Source organism: Pseudophryne corroboree, chromosome 12, assembly GCF_028390025.1.
Source record: "Pseudophryne corroboree isolate aPseCor3 chromosome 12, aPseCor3.hap2, whole genome shotgun sequence".
NCBI lineage: Eukaryota > Metazoa > Chordata > Amphibia > Anura > Myobatrachidae > Pseudophryne > Pseudophryne corroboree.
The window spans coordinates 70,520,024-70,534,650 of record NC_086455.1 but is presented as its reverse complement, the minus strand read 5'-3'; the positions used below and the strand labels follow the sequence as shown (position 1 = coordinate 70,534,650).

The 14,627-nt window shown below is 48.3% G+C and overlaps 1 protein-coding gene across 1 annotated transcript in view; it reads right to left on the bottom strand.

Annotated features, from left to right (window-relative positions):
- Positions 1-14,627, bottom strand: part of SOS2 (SOS Ras/Rho guanine nucleotide exchange factor 2) — a 181,934-nt gene that overhangs the window by 57,133 nt on the left and 110,174 nt on the right. The window contains exons 6-9 of the mRNA XM_063947620.1: positions 11,217-11,360; positions 10,627-10,737; positions 7,962-8,060; positions 7,557-7,684 (exon numbers count right to left, since the gene is read on the bottom strand). Of these exons, the coding sequence (XP_063803690.1) occupies positions 7,557-7,684; positions 7,962-8,060; positions 10,627-10,737; positions 11,217-11,360 (482 nt within the window). The remainder of the gene's footprint in view (positions 1-7,556; positions 7,685-7,961; positions 8,061-10,626; positions 10,738-11,216; positions 11,361-14,627) is intronic.

The following is a 14,627-nucleotide window of genomic DNA, read 5'->3' as shown; positions in this document are numbered from 1 at the left end:
AGCCGCCAGGCGATCTACCAGTTGAGACATTACCTGTGTCAACGTCTACGCCCAAACCGGTTCAGGAGAGGGTGTCGGCAGTACCGCTGTCACATTCTTAGATAACGTGAAGCAGCGGACACATAAGCCATCGTTATCTGGGTCCTGTGGATACATAATATTGAGACACACTACAAGTACGAGGCTCTGGAGGAGTGACCTCCTTGTTAGCCTAGTTTCTGAAACACATGTCAGCAGAATACAAGGCAGTCACCACACTGAAACTGAAACAACAGTAAAATACTTAACAGTGCAAAAGAGTAAACTAACCTTCCCTAAATAATGGGGTAAGGCACAGAAATAATAGGTATCAATGGAATAACAGGTATCAAAGGAACAACAGATTGTTCCTATTAGTGAGTTGCAGAATATATCAGGCATACTCTACATGCACACAGAAACTCTCAATGCACAGCTACCAATCCAGCTACCAAGCAGCAGGAAGGAGCAGGCGAAGAACCAGGCTGAAGAGCGAGGTACTGGGGAGAGAAAGGCTGAGGGTCCCTCTCCTTCTGAATCTGGAGCAGCAATGTGCCTATAATGGCTGCCCAGCATCCTGAGGGAGGAGAAGAGAGAAGGAGGAGGAGACCGCCCCCAGGTAGGCAGATTACAGTGTAAATGTGAGCCTCAGGGGTGGGAGAGGAGCTACAGCCAAGGATTCATTCCCCCTCAGACGTCAGGACTCCAGGGACGCAGCGTTGTGCCTGTCGCTGATGCCCTGGTGTTCTAGTGACTAAGCGCAGCAACCTGGGCTAGCACTGCGCCTGCACCCTACGCTCTCCTCCGTGGGATGGATTGCTGCAGCTGCCTGGAGCCAGGGAGCCGGTCTACTCACCATCCATTGCCTGGTCGCGACTGCGGGCTCCGGGAGGTGTGTTGCTGCCTGGAGACCCGCAGCGGAAGTCACCAACCCAGTCGCCGGTGCTGTCGCCGCCGCAGGGGCTGGGCGGTGGAGTAACTATGCAGGCATCAAAGGGATGCCTCATAGTTACTCAAAAGAATCGAAATCTGTAACAGGGAGCTTAGTTTAGCTCTGCACGCAAGGTGCCCAGCTTCTGCCGTGCACCAAAGAAAACAAAAAACAAAAACTGGCGGGCCGCGGTCAAGGGGAGGGGTATAGGAGAGGGGAGGACTGAGGGCTGCTGGGAAGAGTTCTGTAACTCTTTGGTGCCCAGACTCAGTCCTCAGCCAGCCTATACCTAGCGTCTCTCCCCGTGCCCCCTAGTGGACGCTGAAGAAATCGGCATTTTGTGCGACTTAGGATCATGCCTAATATGTGTGTTGTACTAATGGGTTACCTGCACACCCATCGAATAAGCTCCTGGCAGCACAAATAACACGTTTACCCCAAGATATCATTAAATAATAAGATTTTAAACCTACCAGTACATCTATTTCTCCTAGTCCGTAGAGGATGCTGGGGACTCCGTAAGGACCATGGGGTATAGACGGGCTCCGCAGGAGATAGGGCACCTAAAAAGAACTTTGACTATGGGTGTGCACTGGCTCCTCCCTCTATGCCCCTCCTCCAGACCTCAGTTAGAGAACTGTGCCCAGAGGAGATGGACAATACAAAGCAGGATTTAGCAATCCAAGGGCAAGATTCATACCAGCCCACACCAATCATACCATGTAACCTGGAACATACATAACCAGTTAACAGTATGAACAAAAACAACAGTAACGGTCCTAGACCGATGTCAACTGTAACATAACCCTTATGTAAGCAACAACTATAAACAAGTCTTGCAGAGTTTCCGTACTGGGACGGGCGCCCAGCATCCTCTACGGACTAGGAGAAATAGATTTACCGGTAGGTTTAAAATCTTATTTTCTCTTACGTCCTAGAGGATGCTGGGGACTCCGTAAGGACCATAGGGTTTATACCAAAGCATCCAATCGGGCGGGAGAGTGCGTATGACTCTGCAGCACCGACTGAGCAAACGCTAGGTCCTCATCAGCCAGGGTATCAAACTTGTAGAACTTAGCAAAAGTGTTTGACCCCGACCAAGTCGCCGCTCGGCAAAGTTGTAAAGCCGAGACGCCTCGGGCAGCCGCCCAAGAACAGCCCACCTTCCTAGTGGAATGGGCCTTAACCGAATTTGATACCGGCAATCCAGCCGTAGAGTGAGCCTGCTGAATCGTATTGCAGATCCAGCGAGCAATAGTCTGCTTTGAAGCAGGAGCGCCAATCGTATTGGCCGCATACAGGACAAACAGTGCCTCTGTTTTCCTAATTCTAGCCGTCCTGGCTACATAAATCTTTAAGGCCCTGACTACGTCTAGGGATCTGGAATCCTCCAGGTCACCGGTAGCCACAGGCACCACAATAGGTTGATTCATATGGAACGAAGAAACCACTTTAGGCAAAAATTGCGGACGTGTCCTCAATTCAGCTCTATCCACATGAAAAATCAAGTAGGGGCTCTTGTGTGAGAGAGCCGCCAATTCTGACACTCGCCTTGCTGATGCTAAGGCCAACAACATGACCACCTTCCAAGTGAGAAATTTCAACTCAACCTTGTTAAGCGGTTCAAACCAGTGTGATTTTAGGAACTGCAACACCACGTTCAGGTCCCATGGTGCCACTGGAGGCACAAAAGGGGGCTGGATGTGCAGCACTCCCTTTACAAACGTCTGGACTTCTGGAAGAGAAGCCAATTCCTTCTGAAAGAAAATCGAGAGGGCCGAAATCTGTACCTTAACCGAGCCTAATTTCAGGCCCATATCCACTCCTGTCTGTAGGAAGTGGAGAAGACGACCCAGATGAAAATCTTCCGTAGGTGCATTCTTGGTCTCACACCAAGACACATACTTTCGCCAGATACGGTGATAATGTTTTATCGTCACCTCCTTCCTAGCCTTTATTAAAGTAGGGATGATCTCTTCCGGAATCCCCTTTTTTGCTAGGATTCGGCGTTCAACCGCCATGCCGACAAACGTAACCGCGGTAAGTCTTGAAATACACAGGGCCCCTGCTGCAACAGGTCTTCCCTCAGAGGAAGAGGCCAGGGGTCTCCTGTGAGCATCTCTTGTAGATCCGAGTACCAGGCCCTTCGAGGCCAGCCTTGGACAACGAGTATCGTCTGTACTCTTCTTCGTCTTATGATCCTCAACACTTTCGTGATGAGAGGAAGAGGAGGAAACACGTAGACCGATTCGAACACCCACGGTGTTACCAGTGCGTCTACTGCTACTGCCTGAGGGTCCCGAGACCTTGCGCAATACCTCCGAAGTTTTTTGTTGAGGCGTGACGAGATCATGTCTATTTGAGGGGGTCTGCAAAGACTTCTTGATGAAGTCCCCACTCTCCTGGATGGAGATCGTGTCTGCTGAGGAAGTCTGCTTCCCAGTTGTCCACTCCCAGAATGAAGACAGCCGACAGAGCGCTTACATGATTTTCCGCCCAGCGAAGAATCCTTGTGGCTTCCGCCATCGCGACTCTGCTTCTTGTCCCGCCTTGGCGGTTCACATGAGCCACTGCTGTGACATTGTCTGATTGAATCAGAACCGGTAGGTTTCGAAGAAAACTCTCCGCTTGTCGAAGGCCGTTGTAAATGGCCCTGAGTTCCAACACATTGATGTGTAGACAGGACTCCTGGTCTGACCAAAGACCCTGAAAAGTCTTTCCCTGTGTGACCGCTCCCCATCCTCGGAGGCTCGAGTCCGTGGTAACCAGGATCCAGTCCTGAATCCCGAACCGGCGACCCTCCAGCAGGTGAGCACTTTGCAACCACCACAGGAGGGACACTCTGGTTCCTGGGGACAGAGTTATTTTCCGATGTAAGTGCAGATGGGACCCTGACCACTTGTCCAGAAGGTCCTATTGAAAAGTCCTTGCATGGAACCTTCCGAAGGGAATGGCCTCGTAGGCCGCCACCATTTTCCCCAGAACTCGAGTGCATTGGTGAACTGACACCCTTTTCGGTTTTAGCAGGTCTCTGACCATGTTCTGGATGTCTTGGGCCTTCTCTATTGGGAGAAAGACCTTCATTTGTTCCGTATCCAGTATCATACCTAGGAACGGTAGGCGAGTTGTCGGAATCAACTGTGACTTTCGTAGATTTAGAATCCAACTGTGTTGCTGGAGCACTCTCAGAGAGAGCGCCATACTGCTCAGCAATTTCTCCCTTGATCTCGCTTTTATCAGGAGATCGTCCAAGTATGGGATAATTGTGACTCCATGCTTGCGCAGGACCACCATCATTTCCGCCATTATTTTGGTGAAAATCCCCGGGGCCGTGGAAAGTCCAAACGGCAACGTCTAAAATTGGTAATGACAATCCTGTACAGCAAATCTCAGGTATTCCTGATGGGGGGCATATATGGGGACATGAAGGTACGCATCCTTTATGTCCAGAGACACCATAAACTCCCCCTCCTCCATGTTGGCTATTATCGCTCTGAGAGATTCCATTTTGAATTTGAATCTTTTTATGTACAGGTTTCGGGATTTCAGATTCAAAATAGGTCTGACCGAACCGTCCGGTTTCGGGACCACAAATACGGTTGAGTAGTAACCTCTTCCCTGCTGGTGCAGGGGAACGTTGATTATCACTTGCTGTATACACAGCGTTTGAATTGTAGCTAACACTACATCCCTTTCCGATGTGGAAGCTGGTAGGGCCGATTTGAAAAATCGGCGCGGGGGCACATCCTCGAATTCCAATTTGTAACCCTGGGAAACTATTTCCAACACCAGGGATTCAGGTCCGAACTGACCCAGGCCCGACTGAAAAGTCGAAGACGTGCCCCCACCGGTGCGGACTCCCTCAGGGGAGTCCCAGCGTCATGCTATGGCTTTTGGAGCAGCCGGGGAGGACTTTTGTTCCTGGGCACCTGCCGAAGCAGGTGCTCTCTTGCCTCTGCCCTTACCTCTGGCGAGGAAAGAGGATCCCCGACCTCTTTTGGACTTGTGCGACCAAAATGACTGCATCTGATAGGGTGTTGCTTTCTTTTGCTGTTGGGGAATATATGGTAAAAAATTAGATTTACCTGCTGTAGCTGTGGAAACCAGGTCCGTCAGCCCATCCCCAAACAATACATCACCCTTATAGGGTAGTACTTCCATATGTTTTTTGGAATCCGCATCACCCGTCCATTGGCGAGTCCATAAGGATCTTCTCGCTGAGATAGACATGGCATTGGCCCTGGAAGCTAGCAATCCAATGTCTCTTTGAGCATCCCTCATAAATAAGACTGCGTCTTTTATATGGGCTAGAGTTAGGAATATAGCATCCTTATCCATAGTATCAAATTGATCTGTTAGCTCATCTGCCCAAGCTGCAATTGCGCTACACACCCATGCCGACGCAATCGTCGGTCTTAACACAGCACCCGTATGAGAATAAATACCCTTTAATGTAGTTTCTTGCCTGCGATCTGCAGGGTCCTTAAGGGCCGCTGTGTCAGGAGACGATAGCGCCACTTTCTTGGACAAGCGCGTCAGGGCCTTGTCCACAGTGGGGGGTGATTCCCAAAACTCCATGTCCTGCTTAGGGAAAGGGTATGCCATAAAAATTCTTTTGGGGATCTGCGGTCTCTTATCCGGAGTCTCCCAAGCTTTTCCAAAGAACTCATTTAATTCATGAGATGTGGGAAAATTAATAATCTGTTTCTTTTCCTTAAACATGTGTACCCTTGTGTCGGGGACCGAGGGTTCATCCACAATATGCAACACATCCCTTATTGCCACAATCATGCACTGAATGGTTTTAGTCACCCTAGGGTGCAATTTTACTTCGTCATAGTCGACACTGGAATCAGAATCCGTGTCTGTAGTAGTGTCTTGTGTCAAGGGACGCTTTTGAGACCCCGACGGGCCCTGTGAGTCGGTCCAATCTGAGGATTGACCGCCTGATGTCCCCCCTAAACCATTTATGTAAAGATGTCACACTTGCATGCAACGTATGCCACATATCCATCCAATCTGGAGTCGGCACAACCGACGGGGACACACCACTCATTTGCTCCACCTCCTCCTTGGAGAAGCCTTCCGCCTCAGACATGTCGACACACACGTACCGACACCCCACACACACAGGGAGTAACCTATAAGGGGACAAAACCCCAACCAGGCCCTTAGGAGAGGCAGAGAGATTGAGTATGCCAGCACACACCCAGCGCTTAAAAACACTGGAATATATGACCAGATAGCGCTGTTATATGTATATAATTGTAATCTCCACTCACTGCGTCGCCAAAGTGCCCCCCTCCTCTTTTTTCCAGCCTGTGAAGCTCAGCAGGGGAGGGAACAGGGAGCCAGCGTTTCCTCATGCAGTCTCTGTGGAGAAAATGGCGCTGGTTAGTGCTGAGGATCAAGCCCTGCCCACCCGACGGCGGGCTTCGGTCCCATCAACTTTGTATAGAAAAAATGGCGGGGGTTACCGGATTTACTGTGCCACAGCCTAATCCATGTTTATTAATGCCAAATATGAGGAATATTGCTGCCCAGGGCCCCCCCCCCCCTGCGCCCTGCACCCTTCAGTGCCTGCTTGTGTGTGTGTGACTGGGAGCAATGGCGCGCAGCTTACCTCATGAAGATCTGATGTCTTCTGCCGCCTGAAGTCTTCTTTGCCTTCTCATACTCACCCGGCTTCTATCTTCGGCATCTGTGAGGAGGACGGCGGCGCGGCTCCGGGACGAACCCCAGGTGAAACCTGTGTTCCGACTCCCTCTGGAGCTAATGGTGTCCAGTAGCCTTAGAAGCAGTGCCCAACTTAACAAGCCAGCTCTGCTTCTCTCTCCTCGGTCCCACGATGCAGGGAGCCTGTTGCCAACAGGACTCCCTGAAAATAAAAAACCTAACAAAATTATTTTTCCACAGAAAACTCTGGAGAGCTCTCTGCAGTGCACCCATTCTCCTCTGGGCACAAGATCTAACTGAGGTCTGGAGGAGGGGCATAGAGGGAGGAGCCAGTGCACACCCATAGTCAAAGTTCTTTTTAGGGGCCCTATCTCCTGCGGAGCCCGTCTATACCCCATGGTCCTTACGGAGTCCCCAGCATCCTCTAGGACGTAAGAGAAAACAAAACAAAATTAAGAGTGCGCATGTCGACTACACACGGCAAATGCGTCTGCTTTGTACAGTAGTCCAAGATGAGTAAGAAGACACACAATCAATTCACAAGGCACCAGAGACACCACTACAGCATAGAATGCATTGGTCTAATCCACAACGGGCCTGCTTCCACTTTTTACAGACGACAGATGAAGTCTATGATGTTCCAGAAATGACGTGTGACTTGTAATTCCATATATGCAACAATTTGACAGAATAATATTTGCATGCAAGATGTGTAGTGGAAACTATGGGGTGTGTGGGAGGAGTGGTCCACCAGATCCTTGGCGCACCATATCTGTGGCTCTGCAGGTCAAATGATTGGTCACCAGAGGCGTGCACACAGAGTTACCAAACTTACAGCTAAATAACACCATGATCAATTTTTCCTAGATTCTATCCTGCTAGTAAAATCATCCATAAGATAAGCACTTGGTACATTTGCGATCTCTCTTACCCGGGTCGGCGTCGCGGCGAGTGCTTATTGTAAATGCGTTCCATGCTACATCTGAGGTTCAGTAGAGCGGTGATGGCTTGTTTCAGACATTCTCTGTCCTCTTGGTCTTTGCTGCGTTCTTGTAACATCTTAAAACAAAGAAGTGGAAATCTCGCTTAATAAATTGTGCTAATCTGCCAGTACCAGCCAGGGTACACTAGTGCTCCTCTCAGGACCATAATAAAGCCCGGCAGATATAAGATACATACATTATATCGCATATTTATTACTCGTTTGGGATAGACTGAAAGTAGCAATTAATGCATGTTATTCTTAATTGCATTTTTGTGCCTTTTTTTATATTCTTAAACAAATTTTTGCGAAAGAAAAAAAATTTCTTTAATATCCAATCTCCGTTTTCCTTACCTCTAATAATTCGAAATAGTGCAAACAGTGATAAACAGGAACAAGCATCAGACGCGGGAGGACGTATCTCAATGCTTCTTTAAAGCCATCTGATATGGACTACGGGAAAATACACACAGTTACAGAGGCACTGTAGTATAGCTAACATCACTATTTAATGCAGGGCAACATTACACCCCCACCCCTTTCTTCCAACTACATGATCGTCCAGGAGTCACAGCAGGACAAGTTCCATCTAAAGTAGGTTACACTATATTCCATATGTGAGTCTTTGAGGACCATGATGGTTCTACCTTCTGTGAGGAAGGGAGGGGGGCAGTCACTTACTAAATAACATTTTTATAAAACATTGCAAGCGTCTGCATAGCACCAGGAGGAAACATTTCTGAGAAAAAGTCTGAACAAGAGGTTGTGCTGGGGGCACGGGGAGGTCTTAGAGTAAACTTTCTGGAGCACAGTGTTAGAAAATGAAATGATAAGAAAAAAACACCACACAACTAAGAACAGATCATGTTCAATAACTTCCAAAGCGTTCCTAAGAGCTTAAAGATTTACAGGAACTAGACACCATAACAGTTCAACCTTTCAAATTGTTGTTAACATGTTCCAGATGTACCTCTCACCAATTGATAAGACTATTTGCAAAGTAATGTTTTGTTTTCTTTAGAGCACATGAATTTATCACCATTGCAGCACTAAGAGCGTTAGCGGCTTGCAATCTTTCATCTGTACATTGGACAAGCCCTTCTTAACTCACTCCTACCATGCACAAAGCAGGGAGCCAAGCTCTTGCCCTTGGTTTGTCCATAAGCAGCACTTCAGGAGCCCTATGGTAGTTAGTATATATTGGCTGCTTGCACTGTGCCTATTCCCCATCACATCCAAAAATCACGTATACTACTAGTGAGCCAGCTTCTCCGACAGACAATGGGAAAGGTCAGCCGTGTCTGCTACGCATGTAAAGCAGGACTGACTACAAGGGGTGGATCACTTCTGTAATCTCCTGTAAGGTGGTAGGGCTCTGCAGACTGTTGCATGGAGAACAGCATTGTGGATTATGTTCACACTATATTAAAAGATAATAATGTGATGGGGGGACACAAACTGACATTTTAAACTAATCTGTTGTTCAGAATAGCTTTGGTGTGAACAATATTTTCATCGCAATGTAACAGACATGGGGCCTAATTCAGACTAGATCACTGCAGCGATCGCAGTCTGAATCCCTATGTGGAGTGCGCACCCCGGGAGCCCAGTGAAATGTCTCAGAGTTGCAATCGCCTCTGCCTGATTGACAGGCAGAGGCGGTCACGGGGCGGGAGGGGGCATGCCAACGGCGCTAGAACGCCATTGGCGGGGCGCGGTCCAGACAACGGAGGTGTGTCCAGACCGTTGCGGGGGCAGGACGCCGTGAGTAGCGCTGCGCGCTGGCAGGGAGCTACACAGAAGGTGCAAAAACATTGCTGCTGTGCAATGCTTTTGCACCCTTGCAGGGGGTGGGAACAGACGGGTGTAGTATGGAATGCCGGCGGTCGGGCTCCCGGCGACCAGCATACCGGCGCCGGGAGCCCGACCGCCGGCTTACCGACAGTGTGGCGAGCGCAAATGAGCCCTTTGCGGGCTCGCTACGCGCGCCACGCTATTTTATTCTCCCTCCAGGGGGGTTGTGGACCCCCACGAGGGAGAATAAGTGTCGATATGCCGGCTGTCGGGATCCCGGCGCCGGTAAACTGTGCACCGGGATCCCGACAGCCGGCATACTGAAGACCACCCGGAACAGACATGCGGGCCAGACTAGCCCTGTGCTGGACGTCCCCCGCATATGAGAAAATGATCGTAGATGGGCTAAATTTAGCACATCTACGATCAGATCTGAATTACCCTCTTGGTAATAAGGAAGAGTTGCAGAAAGCTGGTTATAAAATGGGTTTGTCTGGAGGCCCAGAAGTAAATTTACTATAGCTTCTAAAAGTAAAAAGATGTATTTATTGCATCCTAGGAAATGTTAGAGAGAATATGATTAGTTGCTATGGGCAACATCACCTCTTTTCACTTTTAGAAGCTTTATTATTTACCCCCCAGAGAGGTGGTATGTAGTGAAGGGGCCCTGGTGTTCACTACAGGGAATGACCAAACCCTACATAATTTTCCACGCCATCTAGAACCAGCGTCCAAAAGGTGACCTGTTAGCCGTGGGTGCCGCAATAGCAGATATCACACTCTGTTTCTAAAATGCTGCATGCCAGCAGGAAAACAGCTTAAACAAACACATGCTTCATATCATAATCCAAGATAAACGCTGCACATTTTACAGCCAATTAATCACAGTTTTCCAAATATAAAAAATCCTAACCTTCACCTTATGTTGAGGAGAGTGTCTATAAATTCACCAGGCATCACTAAGGCACTCTGCATAAAACTGGGAAATGAAACTATTAAACCCTTCCCGTAACACAATCTCAGCGGTCCTCCATACAATAATGAAATACACAGCACACATACACCGTTTACATTCCAGTGTAAAGACGTAAATTATTATCCTAGTCCCCTAGAGTGGGGTTAGAGCAGGACGTGGACTGACACAACCCGGGACGGCCAACTACCGTAAGTGAAGTGACGGACCTCCTACAAAACACTAGAATATGCAATTAAATCAAACACTCACCTGAAAATAGAGAGCAACAGTAGGCTTAGCCATGAGGTTATTAAAGTGTTCTTGGAACTGGGTGGCAAGGATGTCCTGGGATAAGGTTTCATATGGGTCAAAAGCTTGTTCCTGTGGAAGGAATGGAGAGGGGTTTCCACACTGAATCAAGTGATGTGATGTCTAATTCACTATTCTGTATAAGAGGGGCCATCTAGAAATTAGGGTTTTTGATAACCGACCTTGCTACGGAATAATCAAACCAAATATCCAATTCAGAGCCTGAGGGCTCATTCAAATATCTAAACAATTTAATTGCCAGCGGTGGACAAGGAACAACAGTTCTTTTTTAATTTGAGATTAGGCCAAAAATGATTAAAAAAACAACAACAACAACAACAAACTGTACAACTTTCCCAATCTTTTTAAAGAAATGCAATGTATAAAAGTAGATTGATGTGTGTAATTCATATAGCGATCTACACTACAGAACTGGACCGGGACACATTTTGTGAAGGGCGGGCGGGCCCTCCCCCTCCCTCCCCGATCGGACAATTACTGCCTCGGAGACATGAGGGAACTGAGAGACGGTAACAAGCCACAATCCTTACCTCCGCTAAATCTTCAAAGCAGCTTCCTACCAGAGGATGTGGGCTGCTTTCATCTGTCATCTCCACAGTGTCCTCAATCAGACCCAAGAGCTTCACTGTTAGCTCATGGATGTCTAGAATGTTACTGAAGATCATCTCGATGTCCTGTGAGAAGGTATATGAAGCAGGTTATGAATCATGATAAACAATGAAGATAATGTTGGAATCATGTACAGGAGAAGGATTACCAACTAATCTCTTTAAATGTAAAACACATGCAATTTATACAGGCTCTGTGGCAAATTAAAACCAAAATAGACCCGTAAAATCAGCCGCAGAAGATGTACAGTGTAATATACAGTAGGACATCTGGGCAACTTGGGTCACAACCCTGACCCAGCAGGCCATGCCAAGATCAGCTCCAGCAATGCCCCTTCACCACAAGACCACACTCTTTTCTGGTAGACTGTAGATACTGGAGTGGGCAAGAGAAGGTCAGGACTACGTGGAGCTATGATTAAAGAGATAATTTGGTATCCATACTGAGGCCATTCTGGCAGAGCCGGCCCTAACCAATATGATGCCCTAGGCAGGATTTTGGCTGGTTCCCACTAGCAGCACCGCTAGTTCCGCCTCTGACCCTGCACCCCTTTCCCAGCACCATCACCCCTCACCCATAGCAGTCCTCATTTTGGTGCTCCTAACCCCCTATATTTTAAATAGGAACAGTGCGCACATTCGGCGCACAGCCCAAAAAGAGGTGCGTTCTTGCTGGCAAGGGCCATGGCCACACAATAGTACCACCAATTCAAATTACGCCACATAGCAGTGCAACTTCATTCACATTTTATCATGTGATAGTGTCCCTCACAAAATAGTACCATTTTACCTTATATACATTACTCTTCACAGTAGTGCCCTTATTCACATTACACCACACTATATTGCTCTTTATTCACATTAGACCACACACTAGTGCCCTTTTTATACATTACGCCAGTTTTCCAGCGTGTCTTTGGGAGTCAGGAAGAGCTGTGTGTGCCGATTGCTGCTGCAGTAAGCAGAGGAAAGTGCCAAAATGCCTCTGGTCCCGCTCTGAGGTAGCTCCACCCCCCCCCCCCCCCCCGAATGGTGCCGGAGCTACTGCGTTTTTTATACTGGCAATGTCTCCAATCATGCTTAAAAACATTGCACCAGTGCTAGTTTAAGCCATCCTGAGCCAGTTTACACAGGGGGCTCTAACGGCTCCCCCCAAGGAAGCCAAGGAAGGTCCTGCATGCTGCGTCCGTGTTAAGCCGCACTTTGAACCGGGGGACCCCCCCTAGCAGTGCCCCCGGTTTGTACTCACAACAGCTGTCACCTTCAGGCTAGTGTTAGGGGTGCGCGGCGTGCTGCGATTGCAGTGCCCCGCTTAACAAACAAACTCTTAGGACGGTGGTCCTGCAGCGGGGAAGAGGCTCTGCACCTCGCAAGGCCGGTGACCGCACCCTTTCCCCCCAACTTCCCACGGTGCAGGTATGCTGTTGCCCAAACAGCATACCAAAAATAATAAAAGTTTAAAAGAAATTGAAGAAAACTCTCTGGAGCTGCAGAGATGTGCATCCTCTCCTGAGGGCACTTTTTTCTAAACTGCCTGTGGGAGGAGGCATAGAGGGGAGGAGCCAGCACACCCAGTGAAGACATTTAAAGTGCACCGGCTCCTTTGGACCCCGTCTATACCCTATCGTACCAAGTCTCCCCAATATCCCTTATGAATGCTAGAGAAAAAACTATAAAAATAAAATAAAAAAAAAGCTTATGGCTGCTAAAAACTAGCAGCTCACTGACCATGGTCCGGCTCCTGCTGCACCAAAGAAAAAATAAGATTTTAAACCTATCGGTAAATCTTTTTCTCGTAGTCCGTAGAGGATGCTGGGGACTCCGTAAGGACCATGGGGATAGACGGGCTCCGCAGGAGACATGGGCACTTTAAGAAAGACTTTGGATCTGGGTGTGCACTGGCTCCTCCCTCTATGCCCCTCCTCCAGACCTCAGTTAGAGAAACTGTGCCCATAGGAGACGGACAGTACGAGGAAAGGATTTTAGCTAATCCAAGGGCAAGATTCATACCAGCCACACCAATCACACCGTATAACTTGTGATACACTATCTAGTTAACAGTATGAAAAACCAACATAGCATCGGTCCAAAACCGATTAAACCATAACCTAACCCTTATGTAAGCAAAAACTATATACAAGTCTTGCAGAAGCAGTCCGCACTTGGGACGGGCGCCCAGCATCCTCTACGGACTACGAGAAAAAGATCTACCGGTAGGTTTAAAATCTTATTTTCTCTAACGTCCTAGAGGATGCTGGGGACTCCGTAAGGACCATGGGGATTATACCAAAGCTCCCAAACGGGCGGGAGAGTGCGGATGACTCTGCAGCGCCGATTGAGCAAACAGGAGGTCCACATCAGCCAGGGTATCAAACTTAAAGAACTTTGCAAAGGTGTTTGACCCCGACCAAGTAGCAGCTCGGCACAGCTGTAGTGCCGAGACCCCTCGGGCAGCCGCCCAAGAAGAGCCCACCTTCCTAGTGGAATGGGCCTTAACCGATTTTGGTAATGGCAATCCTGCCATAGAATGCGCCTACTGAATCGTGTTACAGATCCAGCGAGCAATAGTCTGCTTTGAAGCGGGAGCGCCAACCTTGTTGGCTGCATACAGGACAAACAGTGCGTCTGTCTTCCTGACTCTAGCTGTTCTGGCCACGTAAATTTTCAAAGCCCTGACCACATCAAGGGACTCGGAATCCTCCAAGTCACACGTAGCCACAGGCACGACAATAGGTTGGTTCATATGAAAGGATGAGACCACTTTAGGTAGGAATTGAGGACGAGTCCGCAATTCCGCCCTATCCATATGAAAAACCAGATAGGGGCTTTTATGTGATAAAGCCGCTAATTCCAAAACTCGCCTAGCGGAAGCCAAGGCTAACAACATGACCACCTTCCAAGTGAGATATTTTTACTCCACCGTTTTGAGTAGTTCAAACCAATGTGACTTAAGGAAGCTTAACACCACGTTAAGGTCCCAAGGCGCCACCGGAGGTACAAAAGGAGGCTGAATATGCAGCACTCCCTTCACAAACGTCTGTACTTCGGGAAGAGAGGCCAATTCCTTTTGAAAGAAAATGGATAAGGCCGAAATCTGAACCTTAATAGATCCTAATTTTAGGCCCAAATTCACTCCAGTTTGTAGGAAGTGAAGGAAGCGGCCCAGATGGAATTCTTCCGTAGGAGCATTCCTGGCCTCACACCAAGAAACATATTTTCGCCATATTCGGTGATAATGTTTAGATGTCACATCCTTCCTAGCCTTTATTAGCGTAGGAATGACCTCATCCGGAATACCTTTCTCCGCTAAGATCCGGCGTTCAACCGCCATGC